This window comes from Planococcus citri, chromosome 1 (genome assembly GCF_950023065.1).
Source record: "Planococcus citri chromosome 1, ihPlaCitr1.1, whole genome shotgun sequence".
Lineage (NCBI taxonomy): Eukaryota > Metazoa > Arthropoda > Insecta > Hemiptera > Pseudococcidae > Planococcus > Planococcus citri.
In genome coordinates, this window is record NC_088677.1 from 52,094,461 (window position 1) to 52,112,783 (window position 18,323).

An 18,323-nucleotide genomic window follows, 5' to 3' on the forward strand; every position below is an offset into this window, starting at 1 on the left:
AAACGAAGTATTAATTGGATAATTTTATTTTCAGGGATCAGCGGTTTAGCGCTTACAGTTGCTTTAGCACCATGTACTCGTAGTGTAAGGGAATCAAATTTTTTTTACATTACTCATGATAAGAAAGTACACACTTTCGCCCCTTCTATGCGGGGCGAAAAGCCCTCTTTTCATCCCGGCACTTTCGACCCGCGTCAACTAAACACGTACAGAAGTTTTCCACCCGCGTTAACCAAACACAAGCCGAAACCTATCGAAAAGATAACAAACGCGAGTAGGCTTACATGAGTAACACATTGTTATGAGATTATTGAGATTTTTCTGGGTTTTGCGTTAATCAAGCATTGAATTATTTTGTTGTTTGTGAAGTCAAAAGTGTGTGGTTATGGTCAGTTCTTTCGTCATGTGCATGTGCTGTGTTTGTTCGAATTTTGTTTGAATAACGATTTATTTATCTTACATATTTCATTACCCATGTAATTAAAATTAATAACTTGCACAATATTATACTCTGCATTCTGCAGAGACTCAAGACTCAACTGAATACCATGGTCCCCACATACTAGCAGCGACGAATGCGTATACTTTCTTATAATTCGTAATGTAAAATATCTTACATTATAAGGTGTGAGAGTGAACTTTTTAACGACGAGTAAATTTTGCTTCACTCGCCTTCGGCTCGATCAGCAAACTTTTGCTACCTCACTCGCTTCGCTCGTTCGGTAGCAGTTACTTCTCTCACCTTCGGTTCGTTCAGTAAACTCGTCCACTTCACTCGCCTTCGGCTCGCTCAGTGAACAATACTCGTCGTTAAAACGTCCACTTTCGCCCCTTATGGTGTAATATACTATTACTTTTCAAAAGTCAGCGTGAAGCGGATCAGCATCAAAATTTTTGTACAGACCATCCAACCTTAAAACCCAGTCCCAATAGGCCATAAATAAAAAATTCGTATATGAAATTCTTGGAACAAAATGTATTTCACTGTTAACGCGAAGATAATAGAATACAAAAAGTAGTCGAAAAAAAAACTACAGTGAATAACGGTTTTACTTAATCATAGGTAATCATAATTAATTTTAACATAATATTTCCCATTTAAATCGAATATCGTATATAGATACACTACTCATCAACGATCTAATAAAAAATGCTGAAGTGATTCAAAACAAAAATAATTATGATAAAATAATGAAAAATTTAAAAAATAAATAAAAAGTTCATTGGTCGATGAACCCAACATTGATACATTCGGATACATGTAAAATACATCAATTTGAAGGTGCTTCAAAAATTCAATTTTCAAATTATATCATACCCCAAATTAAATGTATTTCTGAGCAATGAGAGGATAGCAAAATATAACAAGGATTGGAGGAAAATACAAAATCAAGTCGCCAGCGACATTTATCAATTCGTAGCAACAAAGTACGCATTTGTACTTGGTATCTGTTACTAGTGAAGCAATACATATTTTACAAAACATATCAATATTCACTACGATTGGTCTATCAATGCATACAACGTATGATTGATGACCATCTCAAGTGGTATCATACTCTATTCAACATATTGGACGACGTTGGTCCCAAAGTCAGTAGAGCTTACAGCATCATAGATAGAAACAACAACAGGAACTCAATGAGAGGATCATTTGAGGTAACGGAGTTGTCTACGGAAAGGACAGGTAATGAAAAATAAAGGACATGGTAGGAATATTCAACATAATTTCCCCCTTAATTCTTATAATAATAAAAATAACAAATGTATGTACATCTTTCTGCGATCATTAATTTTCAAAAATTAATATTTTAATATACGTCTATAAAAGTAGGAGCACCTTTAGATCAAGTCACAGAACGCGAATAAAAAATCAATTTTTTTCAATATGTACAACGATTAATCATGTTAATTTCATCGACCATTGATTTGTACTGTAAAACTGCAACTTTTAGGAAGCATTTTATTAAAGCACATAAAATAAAACTAATGTAGAGACGCTTAGCATATCAACAAGAAAAGAAAAGGGGAAAACATTCATAACGAGCATAATCTCATCAACTCTGTCAGTGTATAAACATTTGGTAGTATATAAAACTAAATTATATACAAAATTCAAGGCAAAAAAAAATAAAATAAAATGAATTTAAAAAAAGTAAAATCGCCGTTATTTGAATTGGAATACCTTTTTCAAAAATACAACTTTTTGAATTAGAAAGGAAAAGTAATCAATTCATTATACTTTTGGTCAAAATAAAAAATAAATAAAAAAAATCTTGAAAAAAAAATACACTAAATATACCGCAATTTTACCGTAATAAATTCAAATTTAGAGAGAAAAAGAAAGAGGAGGGTGGAGTGAAGAAGAAACATAATTAACTGAACGCGATGAGATAATGAGGAAATCAAAAATCAAATCACAACCACAGTAAATATTTTACAAAAATAATAACAATTGATCATATAATATATGTACATTCGAAATTAAAAAATACGTGCTGCCGATCTTGAAGAATTCGTTGATAGCGATTCATTTCTGATGAAGTATCGTATGATGACTTTTATTGCTGGAAAGCTTCTGGTGGTATTTTATTCAATCTATGGAATTCGTTAAATGCGTTCAACGCGCGGTGGAAGTCCCAGTTTGTGTCACCAAGACATCTGAGAATGAAACACATGAATCAGTAAGTAATTAGGTAAGCACCATTAAATGTCTAATAAATGAATCAGCTTCAATACGTACTTCTCAGACCAATCTGTGTTCATTCCAGTTTGTATACTTAAGGCGACCACCATTTCACGTTTGAGTTCCATCTCTTGAGGGCTTGCGGCAGGAGTTACGGTTGGAACTGGATTGGTAACGGGGGTGGTATTCAGCGAAGTTGATGCTTCTTGACTAATTGGGGTGGAGGGCATTTCGAAGGCAGTCTGCAAAAAGTAAACGAAGATTAATTTACGTGCATCGTTTCGTTAGTCGTTACAGGGAGCAAATTTCATCACTTTCGTTCTATTCGATTCGATTCTTTCAATATTGTATACAGTTGACTTGTACTCACCGCAGCCTGTTCTTTCGATGCTTCAGTAATAGATAATATATCATTGACGATATTAAACCCGGTTGCGGTTCGAATCAGTGTAAAAGCTCGACTGAATGCTTTCATTGGCGTGACATGTTCAGACTCTTTAAACACTCCAGTTACACATAAAGATATAAGCGAAGACTGTAACATGAAAATACATATAATTTTATTTTCTTTAAAAGAAATAACAATAAATGAGTCAAATAACAATACATACCGTAAACACCAATACATCGACAGTAAAGGAGGGTAGATCATGTTTCGTTTTCGGCAACGTGTTGAGAAATCTCACAATTTCTTGTTTGCCCACGTGTAATAACTTGGCTCTTCTTTCGAAATTGTTGACTTTTTTTAAATTTCGACTTTCCGTTATATAGTTATTCACGGTAACTCCACTGTAACAGAAACCCTCATAACATATACAAACGATACCAATAAATCCAGATAATAATATCATCTAAAGATGCATGAATTCCTTACCCAGAAAGATTGAAAGCATTCATGGAAAATTGAGCAGTGTCAGCGTACGCATCGTTCAGCGCATCTCTATTTATAGCATTGTCGTACATCTTGTAATACTCCTCTAGGAATAATCGGGCGAAATCTCTGCTTTCACCATTACATAAGTAGTTCCCTTGACTCGTTGGCAATTTGTATTGCGATTCTTCGATATCGAATGTAAGCGGTGGCGGTAAGTCAACTCCATCCTGTTGAAACAAAAACAATCGAAGCATTCGTCCGGGTGAAACGAAAATTAAGAAAAATGTCCGAAATTTCGCTAAATATTTAGAATTTTCTTGATAGAAACAAAAAATGTTTCGAGACGAATGCTTTTAAATTAAAAATACTCGTACACGAATATCATGCGCATGAAAAAGATTCTTACCAATGAGAGCAGCGTTTTGAATATTTTACGGACCTCCCTGTAAACAAAAATACAATCGCGCGAATACGCAAATTCGTAAATTACAATTAATTGTTAGTCAATTAATTAAAACACTTATCGCGTTTTTTCTTTTTCATAATTTTACAAAAATTTAATTTTGAGTACACTCAAATGATGGGCTTTTAATCCTCGTGATTCTATTACTGTTCTGATCTAGGTTGCGATGTCGATCAAAATTAAGAAGGTTAACTTGATTTCGAAAATTCAAACATGAATGAAAACCGACTGTAACGATGGTCTTAATTTCAATAACGTTTTCCAAAACGAGAATGAATTAAAATAACAATCAACGTTTTTGAAACCGCTTTTTTCTTTTTTCTTTTTTTTTTTTTTTTTTTCAATGGAATGCGTTGGACACAATCTTAGTGAAAAATCCAGCCAATGATTTTGTGTGATGTCCATTCATTCAAGATTTTCCGTTTGAAGACGTTTAAAAGTCAAATAAGGAAAATTACCATTGTTACAGCATTTTTTTCAAAAAAGCAATAAAGAGAATGCATTACAACAATACTCAATAGGATGCACCCGATTGGAACTTGACTTGAATATTTCACCATAGGTAACAGAAAATGGACCAAATATATGAATTGCTAATCGTTAAAAACGTAGCCCAATAGATTTGAATAATGTTGAAAAAGCTCAGCGTTGAAGGATAACAAAAATAGAAGAAAGAAAAAGACATCGAGTTTTTGGAATTTTTTACGACCGCTGACGATGATTTCACTTTTGAGTTAAATTTAACCCCTGAACATTTCAAAACATCGGTCTCAAGTTTTTCCTACATTATGTTTTTCAACTTCACATAGAAAAGTTTAAATGCAACCACTTCAATTTTTTTTTTTTTTTTTTTTTGGAAATGATGTTTTGAAAATACACTATTAACCGCTAGGTGCAGAGAATTTTCAACTGAAGAATTCTCAGTTAGATTTTAAATTAATGACCCAAGAGTAGAATTTAAACACGTTTAAACCCTTTTAGAACCCATAATTTCTATTCTTTTTTTTTAAAAATTGTTTACTGCGACTGGAAAAAAGGATTTGTACAGAAATACCATAGCTAACTCAAGTACATAAATCTTTTCAAAACTACATATACGGTTCAGGATCAGTGAACTGAGCGGTGTTGCCGCCCAACTACGGTTTCTACACGTTTTGCGTGTTTGGAACCTCGGGGAGGGCGGGAGAGTAACTCTACCGCGTTGCCTGATCAAAATTTGATTCAGTCTTTTTTTATTTTTTTCTGTTTGATTTTTTCATTTTTTTCCAGTTTAATTTTTTCACTTTCTTCATTTTTTTTTCATTTTATTATTTTTTTTTTTAAAATAGTAATTTCTTATACTTTATTTCACTTTTTTTTTCTCCGCCGATTTTTAACAGAAATATACTGAGTAGCCAACTCTGAGTTTTCGATTACAAAATTCAAAAAATTAATTCTCTACAAATCCTTTTTATAGCTGCAGTAGGTAGATATTGTATTTTAAAAAATAATTGTTCTTCACTTTTTTCATCGTCGCCCAAAAATACAAATAGATGAAACTTTGGGATATGAATATGAGAAATTTATCTCTTTCAAATTTTACGAACTTGAGTTTTTTAGGCCATTTATAGCCAATGGGAAGAAACAAGAAAAAAACCTGAATAGCAATTACATCCAGTATCACGCATTTCTGTGTATACTGAAGATTAAAAATACTTTCGATAAGGATTTATCGTTGAAATCATCATTTTCTTTCAATCATTTCTCGTGGTAAACGAATTACAGAACAGATAAAGAGCTTACATATAAAGCGTTAATCTTTTTTTTTCGAATTTGCTTTCATCAAAATGTGTTTTGAGATAGTGAACGTATTTTCAAGATATGCATTTCAACTTTGTACATGATAAGAGCACAGATAGATAATCCTAAGAATGTTTCAAAATTGATAAAATATAATCAAGAAGTCGAGATGAAACAGTTCTCCAAGATTTCGAATTTAATAGCAAACCATCAAATAGATTATATCATTTTTTTCCACATTAGAAAATATTCAACATTATTAATTAGGCAATCGAAAACAACGAATCATGGTCGTTCAGATAAATAGTAAAGACGATGAAGACTACAATACTCATCGATAGTCTTATTTCGTTCGGATCAATACAACTAGTAGTAATGTCATTCGTTCTCTAGTTGTTTCAATTACAGTCATCATAGTACGATAACCATGTATAGAGACAGAGACACAAGCTCAAAGTCCCACACACATGACGAGTATTTAAAATCGCACATGTGTTTCTCGACCCTACATTTTCAGGAGACCCGTTTTACATATTAACCCGTCAGTTGGTTCATTGTAAATGAATCCCATTCACACGCTTTTTAGCGTACATGTGTTTCAGGTGTCACAGACATTACACAAGAGCTTTAATTACTGACATTACCAGTCAGATGTACAAGTATGTTATTTCCACCTTTGCGACAAAATGTCAATAAATTTACTTCAGGATGTCAAGTCCTGAACGTAAATAAGGCATATTATTCGGAAGTCCGAAATGAATAAGATACACAGTTTTCCCTCAGACAGCCAACCCTTCTCATCTTGAAGTATTGATCCGTACGAAATAAGAGGAAAATGTATATCGTGCACATTGTAGGTAACTTCATCATCTTGATCATTTCCGTTTACCCTCCCTCTCGTCCTTTTACATCAATAGATAACAGAACGTGTTCATCATTTTTCGATAAACAGGTAAATAAGTGCAAGAGAAAATAAATTTCTCAGCAATTGAATTTAAATCTTTAGTAAGATTTGGTTCATGTCAAGCAAGTCTGAATGAATTTGGTAGTTCCTAAACATGTAATTGAACGTTAGGCGAGACAGATAGAAGTGGTATCCTATTAATTTTTTGCCTAAAAATTTCTCAAGTTCTTCGAGGGAATGAATCATCAAAACATTGAACGAGAAACAGATGTTCGCAATTTGGTTTCGAAACATTCTTAGGTTTATGAAAACAACAGCGTAGTTTACGAGTATTAGGTATACAACGTGTTATGAATCATACAAAAACGAGTAACGAGTATCACAGAAATGCGTCATACGGATCATCAATCAGAGATGGAGAGGTGATTAAATTGAAATATTTTTATCGAAACCCAAAATACGAGGGGGTTCAAGATTAGCGAAATGACGATTGCATTGGTATAGGAATTGAATATAATCAATACGTAGTTTTTGTACATTTTTCAATGAAATCCATGCAGGCCAACATCTGATGTTGATAATGGGCGAAAGAAATCACTCCCAGACGAAAATCAATCCTTTTAGAGGCAGTAAAAATAAATCATTTTTAGCTTACCCGTTGAAACGACATCGCAAACTGAAGTGAGGATTAAAAAGCACAAGCATATTTTGTAGAAAAAAGCATATCGAAGAAAACGCGATCAAGCCTACGAGCATAAGTGAAACGCGATGTCAATGACGATAACACTTCACACCATTGGTCACCGTTTTTCACCAGTACTACACAAATAAGACCATCAAAATTCATATTCCAATGGCACACGTATAAAAGAAAGCCGGGTAGACAGCTCACGCCGCAGATGAGCACCATAGCCGGAATCTTCCAATATCAAATCCATTTTTACTCGCGTTACCTCACATATGAAGTTTGGTCTTGATATTTATCGCATAATGGATTTAAATCCAATGTTAATGTTTGAAGTCTTAATCCTTCTAGGCATTTCAGCTCGCTGAGATCTCGGATCTGAAACATGTAACAAAGATATAGAATGACACGTATGTAGACAACTTAGGTACGCGTGTTATCATCGCACACTTACTCGATTTTTACTTAGATTTAACGTCTTCAATTCGCTGCAGTGTTTCTTCAACATAGAAAAGTGTTGTGCGGTGAAAATCTTGTTGTCGGATAGATTCAACGATCTAAGGTTTGGAATGCTCTCGGCAATGATTTGAAATACAGCTAAAATTATATTCTGTCTGTTCAAAGGCACGAATATGTCTTCGTTTAGGAAGTCTGTAAGTATTGAAAATCCCATTACACTAATGTGAAACATTACATGATGACCAGTTTAATAGATTGCTTACCATCATTAGCATAAAATCTGGTTAAATCCAAGTGCTGCGCTGAGGGGTCAAATTTAGTAGACATTACTACTTTTATTTTATCTTTTAATGCCGGGCTTAGGTCAACCGATGGCATTTCTGCTTTCACTTTGATTTGCACCTAAAAATATAAATAATTATAAGCATTCGAGGCTTAAATATAATGCGGACATTTTAGGCAGCTTTACAAATCTTACTTTCCAACCATCGCCCATTTGGAGTCGGAAGTTGGCCGAATTTATCGAATTAGCAGTCTTTGCATTATCAACGTAAAACGTCATGTCGTCTTCTTCGATTTTAACCTGAAAATTACGCGAAAATTGAAAATATAATAAGTACACAATAAACACATTAATAGGTATCTGTTTCAGGATACTTACACCAATCGGTACGAAAGGAACCGGTTGCACGAATGTCTGCAATTTTTTCATAACCTCTTGTCGATTATATTTTTTTCCGTGGCAAATCTAGAATAAATCTTACTTTTACAAACTGAACTCTTCAAATAAATAGTAATGAGATTTTCAATGACTTACAGTAACTTTAAACCAGTCCGACGGTCCTTCTTGGATACCTTTCGCTCTGAAATTACCGCCGCCCCGGCTGAAGTTTCCACCGCCTCTATTTCCACCTTGACCTAGTCGTCCTTTTAGAGGATTACTGTAATATTACAAAAGTATTAATCCTCAGAATTCTACTCTCGAAATATTTTGCGAAGAAAGAAATGACTTACAATCGAACATTGCCGCGTCTTCTCACATTAATGGTCATATCTACGTCTCCGCCATCTTCTATGTATTTGCGTAATTTGTTGTCATATCCTTGTTGACGGGATGTATTTTTGAATGACACGCGTCTAGCACTGTGAAAGCTACTAGTTCCTCGATCACGATCGTCATGTTCTGAAATGGAATCAAACAAATCATCAACGATCAACGCTATGCAACTACCATGACTACAGTAATAGATGAGAAAAGTATTTTTTCGATAATATGAAATTTATTACGAAATCCCCATTGCATTGAAGCTTTCCACGCGACGTGGAAACTATAAGTAACTTTCACCACTCCACAAAAAACAATCCATCAAATAAAATGAAGTATTTCACTTACGGTAATAGTTACCATCTCCTTTGGATTTTCTATTGAACGATGCCATATCTTGGAAATAACTTCACGATTAAGATTTACTAAACAATGGCTCGAAACGTTTTACAAAATAACAGATAACACACTTGTTAGCGCATAAATGATAAACTGTCAACAGTATTCAAGCCGTCTCAAAACTTATTCTGAAGCTCATATTTAATGTATCCGAAAGCAAAAACAGACCAATTAATTTACTTGATTTTCACTTAGGTATAACTTCGTAGTTCACGTTGTAAAAGTTGTAAAATGGAGTACATTTCATCATAATAATTTTAGTTCGCTACGCATTTTATGGAAGTCAAGCGATAGTGATGCACAACGTTGCCACAATATACAAATAAAAGCTGTTATGTTGCCAGATCGCTAAGGAATCGCCAGTTTGCTACTACTCCCACCAGGAGCGCAATATGCATTCAATATAGAAGATTGAAAATTTCAATTTTTTTATTTTAATCAAATTAAATTAAAATATAAATAATTAATAAATTAATAATTTAAAAATTAAAATAAAATTTAATTTTAAACAAAATTATTTTTATTCAAATAAAAATGAAAAATTCGAATAAACTCGGCGAATTTTTAAAGCAAAAACTCAAAAGGAAAAAAAAATATGAAAAAACCGAATTTGGTAACTCTAACTACATACTACAATACAAAAATTTTCAAAAAAATGAGTTTGTTTTAGGGTCGAATTAAATTCATTCATACAACATGAGGAATAAAAAGTTAAAAACTAAAAAAAAAAAAAAAATGTAAGTAGTTCATTTGGATATTGAAAAAATAAAATATTTTAATTTTTTGTAACTAGTAAAATGGCTTTTAAAAAATAGAGGAGCGGAGAGAGATAAGCCGAGCCGAGACAAAATTTGAGGCATAAGGAAGAAAATTTCAACATTAATAACCACTAACCAGGGCTCGGATTTTTATGCTGGGCTGGAGCATATCTTTTCAAATTCTTTTGTATGCATAGGAGATACGGAATTTTTCAATTATCTCCACGAATCCACGATTCACGAAATTTCAAGTAAATTGAAGCCTAATTCGTAATTTGTTAGAGCAGAGCATATTTCAGCATAATATTTCACCATAAAAGCATATAAAAGCATTTTTCGACATTTTTAGGAAATATTTTGCGTTTTTAGAGCATATTTTACGTTTTTAGCTATTTTTTTTAGGGAATATTTTGCTCAATTTCAAATTTTCGCATTATATTAGTATTTGGCTATTTTTCATTTTTTTCCCGCAAAATTTTTGTAAAAATTGGCAATAGCTCACTCATACCTACTTATTTTTTTTGGTCTATTATTTGTTTTTTATTTCTTTAATAATGCAATTAGAATTACCTTTTCGTGCTTTTAAAACGCTCTGTTTTGCATGTTTGTTCGTGAATTCTTGGTATGACACTACAATATTAGTAAAATCGTATAGAAATTGATTTTCTCTGCAAAACGATGCCCATATCGTTAGGAAATATTTTTACTTTTTGTTTTTAGAGCATATTTTGGCATTTTTTAGGGAATATTTAATTTATAAGCGCATATTTTGAGTTTTTTAGGGAAATAATATCTGAGCCCTGTTAATGACTATTTATAATGCGAAAATTTTTCATTATGTCATTATGATAATCAATTTGGATTTTCATCGAATTCAAGTTGTTGCAAAACAAAACACCAATTTTTCGGTTTTTTGCTTGATTTTTTTTTTCGAAAAGAGTGACTTTTTAGCTCGTAAGTTGCGTATGTCTTCATTTGTTTTCTATTATGCCTCGAGTTGTGTTTGTGGCCTGTTGTGTCATATATCCAGGGCTCGGATTTTTATGCTGGAGCATATTTTTTGTATGCATAGAGGATAGGGAATTTTTCAATTATCTCCACGATTCATGAAATTTCAAGTAAAATGAGCCTAATTTGTTAGAGCATATTTTGGCATATTTCACCATAAAAGCATATAAAAGCATATTTTGGCATTTTTTAGGGAATATTTTGCGTTTTTAGAGCATATTTTACGTTTTTAGCAGTTTTTAGGGAATATATTGATCAATTTCAAATTTTTGCATCAAATTAGTATTTGGCTATTTTTCATATTTTCCCCGCAAAATTTGTGAAACTGGCAGTAGCTCTCTTGTACCTACTTTTTTTTTGTTCATTTTATTTGTTTTTTATTCCTTTAATAATGGAATTAGAATTACCTTTTCGTAATTTTAAAATGCTCAGTTTTGCATTTTTGTTCGTGAATTCTTGGTATTATACAACAATATTAATAAAATCGTATAGGAATTAATTTTTCCTGTAAAACAATGCCCATATCGTTAGGGAATATTTTTACTTTTTAGAGCATATTTTGCCATTTTTTAGGGAATATTTAAGCGCATATTTTGGGTTTTTTAGGGAAAGAATATCCGAGCCCTGCATATATCTATCATTTCCAGTCATTACTTTTATGAAATTCAAATTCACTACAAAATTAGAGCTTCTTGATATGTACTTTAAAACTCCGTAACACAAAAGTTGAAAAAATGACTTGTGTGGTTCTTTTCGTGTACTGTTCATTGTTAATAATACCAAGTACATAGTACAAGCTCTCTTAATATTCCTATCTCATCTCATTTCACACCCACAGCTCCAATTTTCCTAGATGGAGCAAAAAAAAACTAAAAAGCGAAATTTTAAAACCACTGTCGCTGTGTCGTCTTATATAATTTATAAATCTATAATCAAGATTGATCATTGATGGATGATAATTATTATTTTATTGATGATGGGGAAAAAAAGGAGAAAAAAGCGATACAATGTAGGTCGGTAAGGTATAAAAATAAAATCTAAATCTGAACCATGATCCATGAATAAAATACTATCTACTCATTATGGAGTTTTTTGAAAGATTTATGTAGGTATTTGAGGTCCATTATTATTCCAACAGACGATTGAAGATGAAGTTGAACCCCATCAGGGCTCCCTTCTTCAGAAAATACTTTTATTCCAATTTAAAAAAATGGTATATGATTAACAACTGCCAAAAAAATAAGGACTGATATAATTTGGATGGAGCTGACAAAAAAAAAGGCCAATTGTTGTCAATAATCGAAAAAAAAGGATCTATTGACCGCATCTTCTTGAAACACCACAATCCACAACATCTAACTTATCTCATGTACCATAGATGTTTGCAGAAAAGAAAACTGAACACAGACGAATAACTTTACACATACATTATAGCCGTAATAACTTTATTATTTTTTTGTCCATTGAGCATTGAATGAATTACAAATTACATGTATGTTTGTGATTACCTTGTAATTACGTATTAGATACAGCTTTCATCAAATAAGTACTCAACTTAACTTTCTTATTTATTCTTCAATCTTCAATAAAATACAATATCAGAATGCAATGCATAACAAGTTGTCATCTTATCAGAGAAATACATAACAATAATACGAAAATATTTAATTTTTAAAAGTCGGTAAAGCACATACAGGCCTTTTTGAACCTAAACCGATATATCAAATTCAAAGTTGAAACTTGAAAGTAACCCGGATTTCTTACACTAACATTAATTGTCAACGAATTTCTCCAATAAAGTCTGTAACAAGCATTCGTAATCGTAAGTCATTTTAAATTCATAAATTGAAAACGATTCATTAAAAATTGTGTAATTTATGACGAAATTTGTAAAAGGGCATCTCGCATTCTCGCAGCATTGATGCTACACCCTACACCCCTTCGTCACTTCCTCATAAACCAATTCCATCGCTTTGAAAATCACAGTATGCGAGACGTTGTTGGTAGTCGTTGAAGAAAATTTTATGAAATAATTAAGTATAGGCCTAAATTGATTAGTTTAGTGTCTTGTTATAAAATCATTAAAAGGATCTTTATGATTTACATATTTCCAACTTTATGAATGACTTAGGCCTTCTTTTTAATACAGAGGTAAGTTTTTTTTACCCTGTGATGAGTATATAAGTACGATTTATAAATAGCGTAAATTGTCAAAATAATTATTTTCTCCAGCATTGAATACCATTATATATATTTATCACTGCTGTCAACGGTGGAGATATGGACGGAAATCGTCATCATGCAGGTACATATTGAAATTTGCACTGCATGCGTGCAGTAAGTAATTAATATCTATTTTGAGACTTTTGTGAAGATATCGCTCATTCAAACCATTTTAAAACAAAACGATTATCTCTTGTTAGAAATATCTTACTCAACTATACTGTTTCACATTTACTTTCTGTATAGTTGAAATATTTGATCATTTCAATTACAATGATCATTTGAGATCTACAATGGCAACTAATTAACCATTGTGATAACAAAACCAACAAAAGGTTACATTTATACCTAACAGAAAATATGAATTGATACGAGTTTGTTACGTTCTAATTTTTGTTTTTTTGGAAGATAATACAAACTAAAAATCCCTACTTATACTGAAGTTCTTGAAATAAGAAATTCACAGCAATTTAATTATATGTATGTGAAAAATTCAAAATTCTTCCAATGAAATGTACCTAATTAAGTATATTTTGTTTTTTTTTTCAAGCGTTGAACCACCGAAGAGGTAACAGAAATACTGGAACTCGGAGACGTGTACCCAGAAGTTTGTATTCGAATGGTTTCACTTCTTTGAATATATATATATTTTTTTTACCAAGTATTAGAAATTAATGAAATATAATTAACGTAAGCCATCAGGAATGAATTCCAATCCATATGATCTTTTTACATAATTTTATTACTTTAAATAATAATTATAGAAGGATTGCAAATCAGTCTAACGTAAATGTATAATGAAATACGATCAAATAATACCTGCGTTAATATTTTCATAAGAATTATTCATAATTTTAATTTTGAATACCTACACCATTCATAAAATGGATTGAGAATTATTAACGTAAAAAAAGACCTTTATGACATGACTTAATTTTTTATACCTACATTTTTAATCTCGTGTGGTCACCAATAATTTATTTTGAAATTATGTATTTTTATTCACATCAGCTGCGTGTAGTAGTTCACATTTCATTTTATTTTGCATTATATGTAATAAAATTGAAGGTTTTGCACCCTTTTAATAATGACATTGCATCTCAATACCTTAAGAATGCGCTCATGATTCTTCGCTAACACATCCTGGAAAGATAAACGAAATGAGGTCCTGAGGTGCGACAAAAAAGATCTTGACCAGAAATCATAGCAGTGATATGAACCACCCATCAGATTCAGTCAATGTGTTCCTAATAGGATTTGGCTCATGACAACGGAGACCCTTTCAGAAAAGTCAGAGCGATACTATTTCAAATATGCCACATCTTCGCTTATTTTTATTTTATTTTGCACGTTTTTCTCTTATTATTGTCTCAAAAGTAGATAAACAATTCTCTTAAATTCCATAGAAGTAAAAAATAACGTGTACTGTGATTAAAAGTTCAATTTAAAGAAAGTCTTTTCTCGATTTAGAATTTTGTAATCAGTTTAAATTTTCCAAATTTTTTCTTTTTTTCTCTTTCTTTGAAAATATTAGATTTTTATAGTTTTTCTTTACGAACTCTTATGTAATCTTTTATTTCAAAATTGATGTAGGAATCTATATACTTTTTTAAAAATTTGAGTCAATCAAGTAAAAAGTATTACACAATCTTACCATGAAAAATAATGACGTCATTTGCTGATTGATGGAAATAAGAATGAAGAACAGGTAAAAGCCTTAACCCATTGTTTCAAGTTTATCATTTCATTTTATCACCACCGAGAAGACAATCATACAATAATGATGAATTCTGAAGTACCTATTCTGAGAAATCATGAAAATGTCCTCAAACACTGATATCAGAATTCACTAGTAGGTACCTACTTAGCGAAGAAATCCACGCTACAAAAGGAGGGGGAAGAGGATCCAAAAAAAAAATATCCACAACTGGGTTGAAAATTTCACAAAATCTACGTAGCCTATTGGGTAAAATGCTTTGCAATAAACAGCAGAAATCACAACTCATGACTTTTTATTTTTCCGATGCCAAAGCAAATTTGATAATTTTTTTTTACCTATTCCGATTTTTTTCAAGCCTACCCGCTTAATAAATTGTCCAGATAAATTTAAAAAAAACAACAAAAAAAAAAAAATGAAAAATGAGGCTAATAAGTAATAACATGAAAAAATTGAAAACCTTTCATATTAATCTTATGACATTGACATTTTTAGGACATTTCGATTATGCGCAGAATTATCAAAGAAGACGGGCAAACAGCATTTTGAATGGGAATTCCAGATATGAAACTGGAAGTAGAGCTGATCACGCCGACAGGTGATAGTTAGAAATTAAGCTGAAAAATCTGAAGCAAATGAAGAAACAGAAAAATAATCTTTTGAGAGAAGAAATAATTATTTCCTGCATTTTTCATTTTTAGACGCGACCAACGCGAGTCAAGAGGTGTCGGACACATTTTGAGTGAGAATTCTAGACATGAAGCGCGTAATGGAAACTATCATGATTATGGGTATTATATTAAAATTAAAATGTACTCAGTTAAATTTGAAACCAACGGGGAAAAATGAAAATGAAATAATTCCTGATCTATTCCATTTTCAGTCATGGGTCAAGATATCAACGCAGAGATTTAAGTAGAAATTCTCAAGATGCAAGCAATCGCAGTAACAGGTACTAATTCGAAATTGACTGTAGAATTGAAATAAATATGGAAATAATTCTTCACTTTACCGATTACAGAAATACATCGAGACCTCGGAGATGCTCGCCAAATGAAAGAAGAAAATCGCTTGCGGTTGAAAGAGAAATTCGAAATTCTTCGCAGAGAGGTAGTACTTCTTCGATGAACCTGGATCAAAAACAAAAACAGACATTTAATTCATCAAATTATAACAATGATGATGGGTTATTCGTGAATAATCGAGAAGGTCAAGTCGAAAATGAAGCACAAAGGGCTGTAAATAAAGACGGAAAGGTGACTAATATTTTAAAATTCGAGTTACCTATGATGAATTCAGAGAAGACTGTAAATGATTTTTGCACATTACAGCCACAGGAAAACAACAGTGCCGTTGGAGGACGTGCACTTATATCAAACTCTCCTATCGCTCCAAGAGATGAGCATAATCGTGGACCGATGTGGGGATATTGGACCTGGCCTCGGCCTCGGCCTCCATTTGTCAGGATTGGTCCTTTACGAATCTTTCCATGGCCTCCAATTCATTTCTTCTTCCCATATGGATATCGCCCATTTTTTGGGCCGCGTCTGCTTCCAATTCGTGGACCGCGCCCTGGAGGTGTACGAAGACAAAATTAAAAAAATCATTGAAAAATATAAATATTTTAAAGTAAACGTTTTAGTATATGGTACTTGGTATTCGAATGCATCGACAATTAAGCTGTGGACATAACATTACAATAGAATCAATTACTAATAAAAATTATCAAACACCTTATCATTCGCCATTTAAATTTAATTAATGCGTACACTTCAGAGTTTCAAGCTGAAATTTTTTAGATGCGGATTTCTTTTTCTACTTACCGAAATTTAGTATTTTATCTTAGCTTTCACACAATTGTAACGATTCATGTTTTTCCTATTGTTCATTCAATAATAAAAAATTAAATTCCACAACACGTTTTCAGATTTGAGTTGACCAACTACTGATTTTCAACAACGCGAAAATTTCCGGCAATTGCTTCAATTTACAATACTCATAATTCAAGATACCTATGCTAAAATGTTCAAGCTTGCTTTCTTAATAAATATTAAGAAAATTCAATTTATTTTCGCTAGGTACATTTTTTTTATAAATTTATTAATCCGGTGTACATTGAAATGGCGATGTAAGTTACGTAAACATGATTGATAATGACATGAGTAGTACATTACATACATACATTGCATAGTGCACTTATGTAGTATTGAATTTGAATTTCACTTTTTTTCTCGATTTTGTGCATACCTTTGAATCGTTTGAATGCCAAATCGAAATCATTCATGCATTATTATTCGTAAAATACCAAAAAACGTGCACAACTTACCCAAACCAAAATTGTGATCGTATGCCTCACACTTCACAGTGAAGAAAAGAACAATTGAAAAACGAGTGCGCAACTTACATAGAAATTTTCAATTGCATTACAATGAGGCTGGTTATAAAAATTGTTCACTTCACGTCGAGCAGTTTGGCGAAGTAATTTGTTTCTGTTTCGAAAAGAAATAATTAGAACTTAGAAGGAATGGAAAATTAAAAATTTGATTTTGATAACAAACAATAACAAAACAACAACAGACAACTCGAAAGTGAAGAAGAGAAGAAAGGGAAGGCCCACAGGGTTACCAACTACATTATTTGTAGGCTTGATCAATCAAAATTCGAAAAAAAATTTTAAAAAATAAATTTTAAATTTTTTCCTCCTAGGCTCCTACTCTGTAGTCTGTACCCTACCCTATTTAGATAATTAAAAACTATAAATTACATAGATAGGCGATTAGGCGCATCGAACAGTGCAAACAAAAGAAAAAAACAAAGGGGAGAGACAGGAGACAGGACCATGAGTACCGACACCGAGTACCAAGACTTTTGACCCGAGTCGATTTTCAGCAGTGAGCAGATCCCTTCAATTTTTCACTTCTCAAATTTAAAATGCCCATTCAATTCGGCGTCTCTGCACAGCTTTTGGTTTGTTTTTCATCATCAATCAACGAAATAGTTTCAGTGAATCAAAAATACTCATTTTTTACGATTACCGGATTACCCATTCAACTGACGAAGGTCTATTTACCTACGCCGCTGCGGAGTTGAACGTTTTTCGCACACATGATATGCAATTGAGAACCATTTCGCTTATACTTTCCTTCGTCGTAATTCCAATTCTTTTTAGGAAAGAAGTAATGCTATGAAATAAACGGTCTACAGTACTTTTTTGTTCATTTTCATAAGTGTAGGCAAAGGTAGGTGGCAAGCATAAGCTCTACATGTTCTATTCATCACTATCTCTTGCAGATTTCATTTACTTCATAAAAATTAACACCTCG

At 32.3% G+C, this 18,323-nt stretch overlaps 1 protein-coding gene and 2 long non-coding RNA genes across 4 annotated transcripts; 1 reads left to right on the top strand and 2 right to left on the bottom strand.

The window, feature by feature from the left end:
* Positions 1-956: 956 nt before the first annotated feature.
* Positions 957-9,583, bottom strand: sbr (small bristles). The gene is made up of 14 exons (XM_065345996.1): positions 9,244-9,583; positions 8,865-9,033; positions 8,668-8,791; positions 8,512-8,598; positions 8,329-8,433; positions 8,114-8,252; positions 7,846-8,042; positions 7,660-7,769; positions 3,967-4,003; positions 3,561-3,787; positions 3,298-3,475; positions 3,057-3,221; positions 2,744-2,928; positions 957-2,661 (listed from the first exon to the last, which is right to left on the bottom strand). The coding sequence occupies exons 1-14, from the start codon at positions 9,287-9,289 to the stop codon at positions 2,562-2,564; spliced, it is 1,869 nt and encodes a 622-aa protein (XP_065202068.1). The 5' UTR covers positions 9,290-9,583; the 3' UTR covers positions 957-2,561.
* Positions 9,584-12,488: 2,905 nt separating this feature from the next.
* On the bottom strand, positions 12,489-17,586 carry LOC135832626 (uncharacterized). Its single transcript, XR_010556338.1, has 3 exons — positions 17,327-17,586; positions 16,285-16,572; positions 12,489-16,130 (listed from the first exon to the last, which is right to left on the bottom strand). It is a non-coding gene; the product is annotated as an uncharacterized LOC135832626 (long non-coding RNA).
* Positions 13,071-16,737, top strand: LOC135832625 (uncharacterized). 2 transcript variants are annotated; one of them, XR_010556336.1, is made up of 8 exons: positions 13,071-13,211; positions 13,293-13,365; positions 13,834-14,991; positions 15,496-15,598; positions 15,702-15,791; positions 15,884-15,952; positions 16,022-16,256; positions 16,332-16,737. It is a non-coding gene; the product is annotated as an uncharacterized LOC135832625 (long non-coding RNA). The 2 variants fall into 2 exon arrangements; XR_010556337.1 differs by lacking the exon at positions 13,293-13,365 and having other exon boundaries at positions 13,073-13,211.
* Positions 17,587-18,323: the final 737 nt, after the last annotated feature.

Excerpts from the sequence above, each read along its gene's own strand:
- sbr (XM_065345996.1), bottom strand. The coding sequence starts at position 9,289 with ATGGCATCGTTCAATAGAAAATCCAAAGGAGATGGTAACTATTACC. Across the intron at positions 8,253-8,328 it reads AAATGGGCGATGGTTGGAAA|GTGCAAATCAAAGTGAAAGC; the intron begins GTAAGATTTGTA and ends TTATATTTTTAG. Across the intron at positions 8,043-8,113 it reads CAGATTTTATGCTAATGATG|ACTTCCTAAACGAAGACATA; the intron begins GTAAGCAATCTA and ends CAATACTTACAG.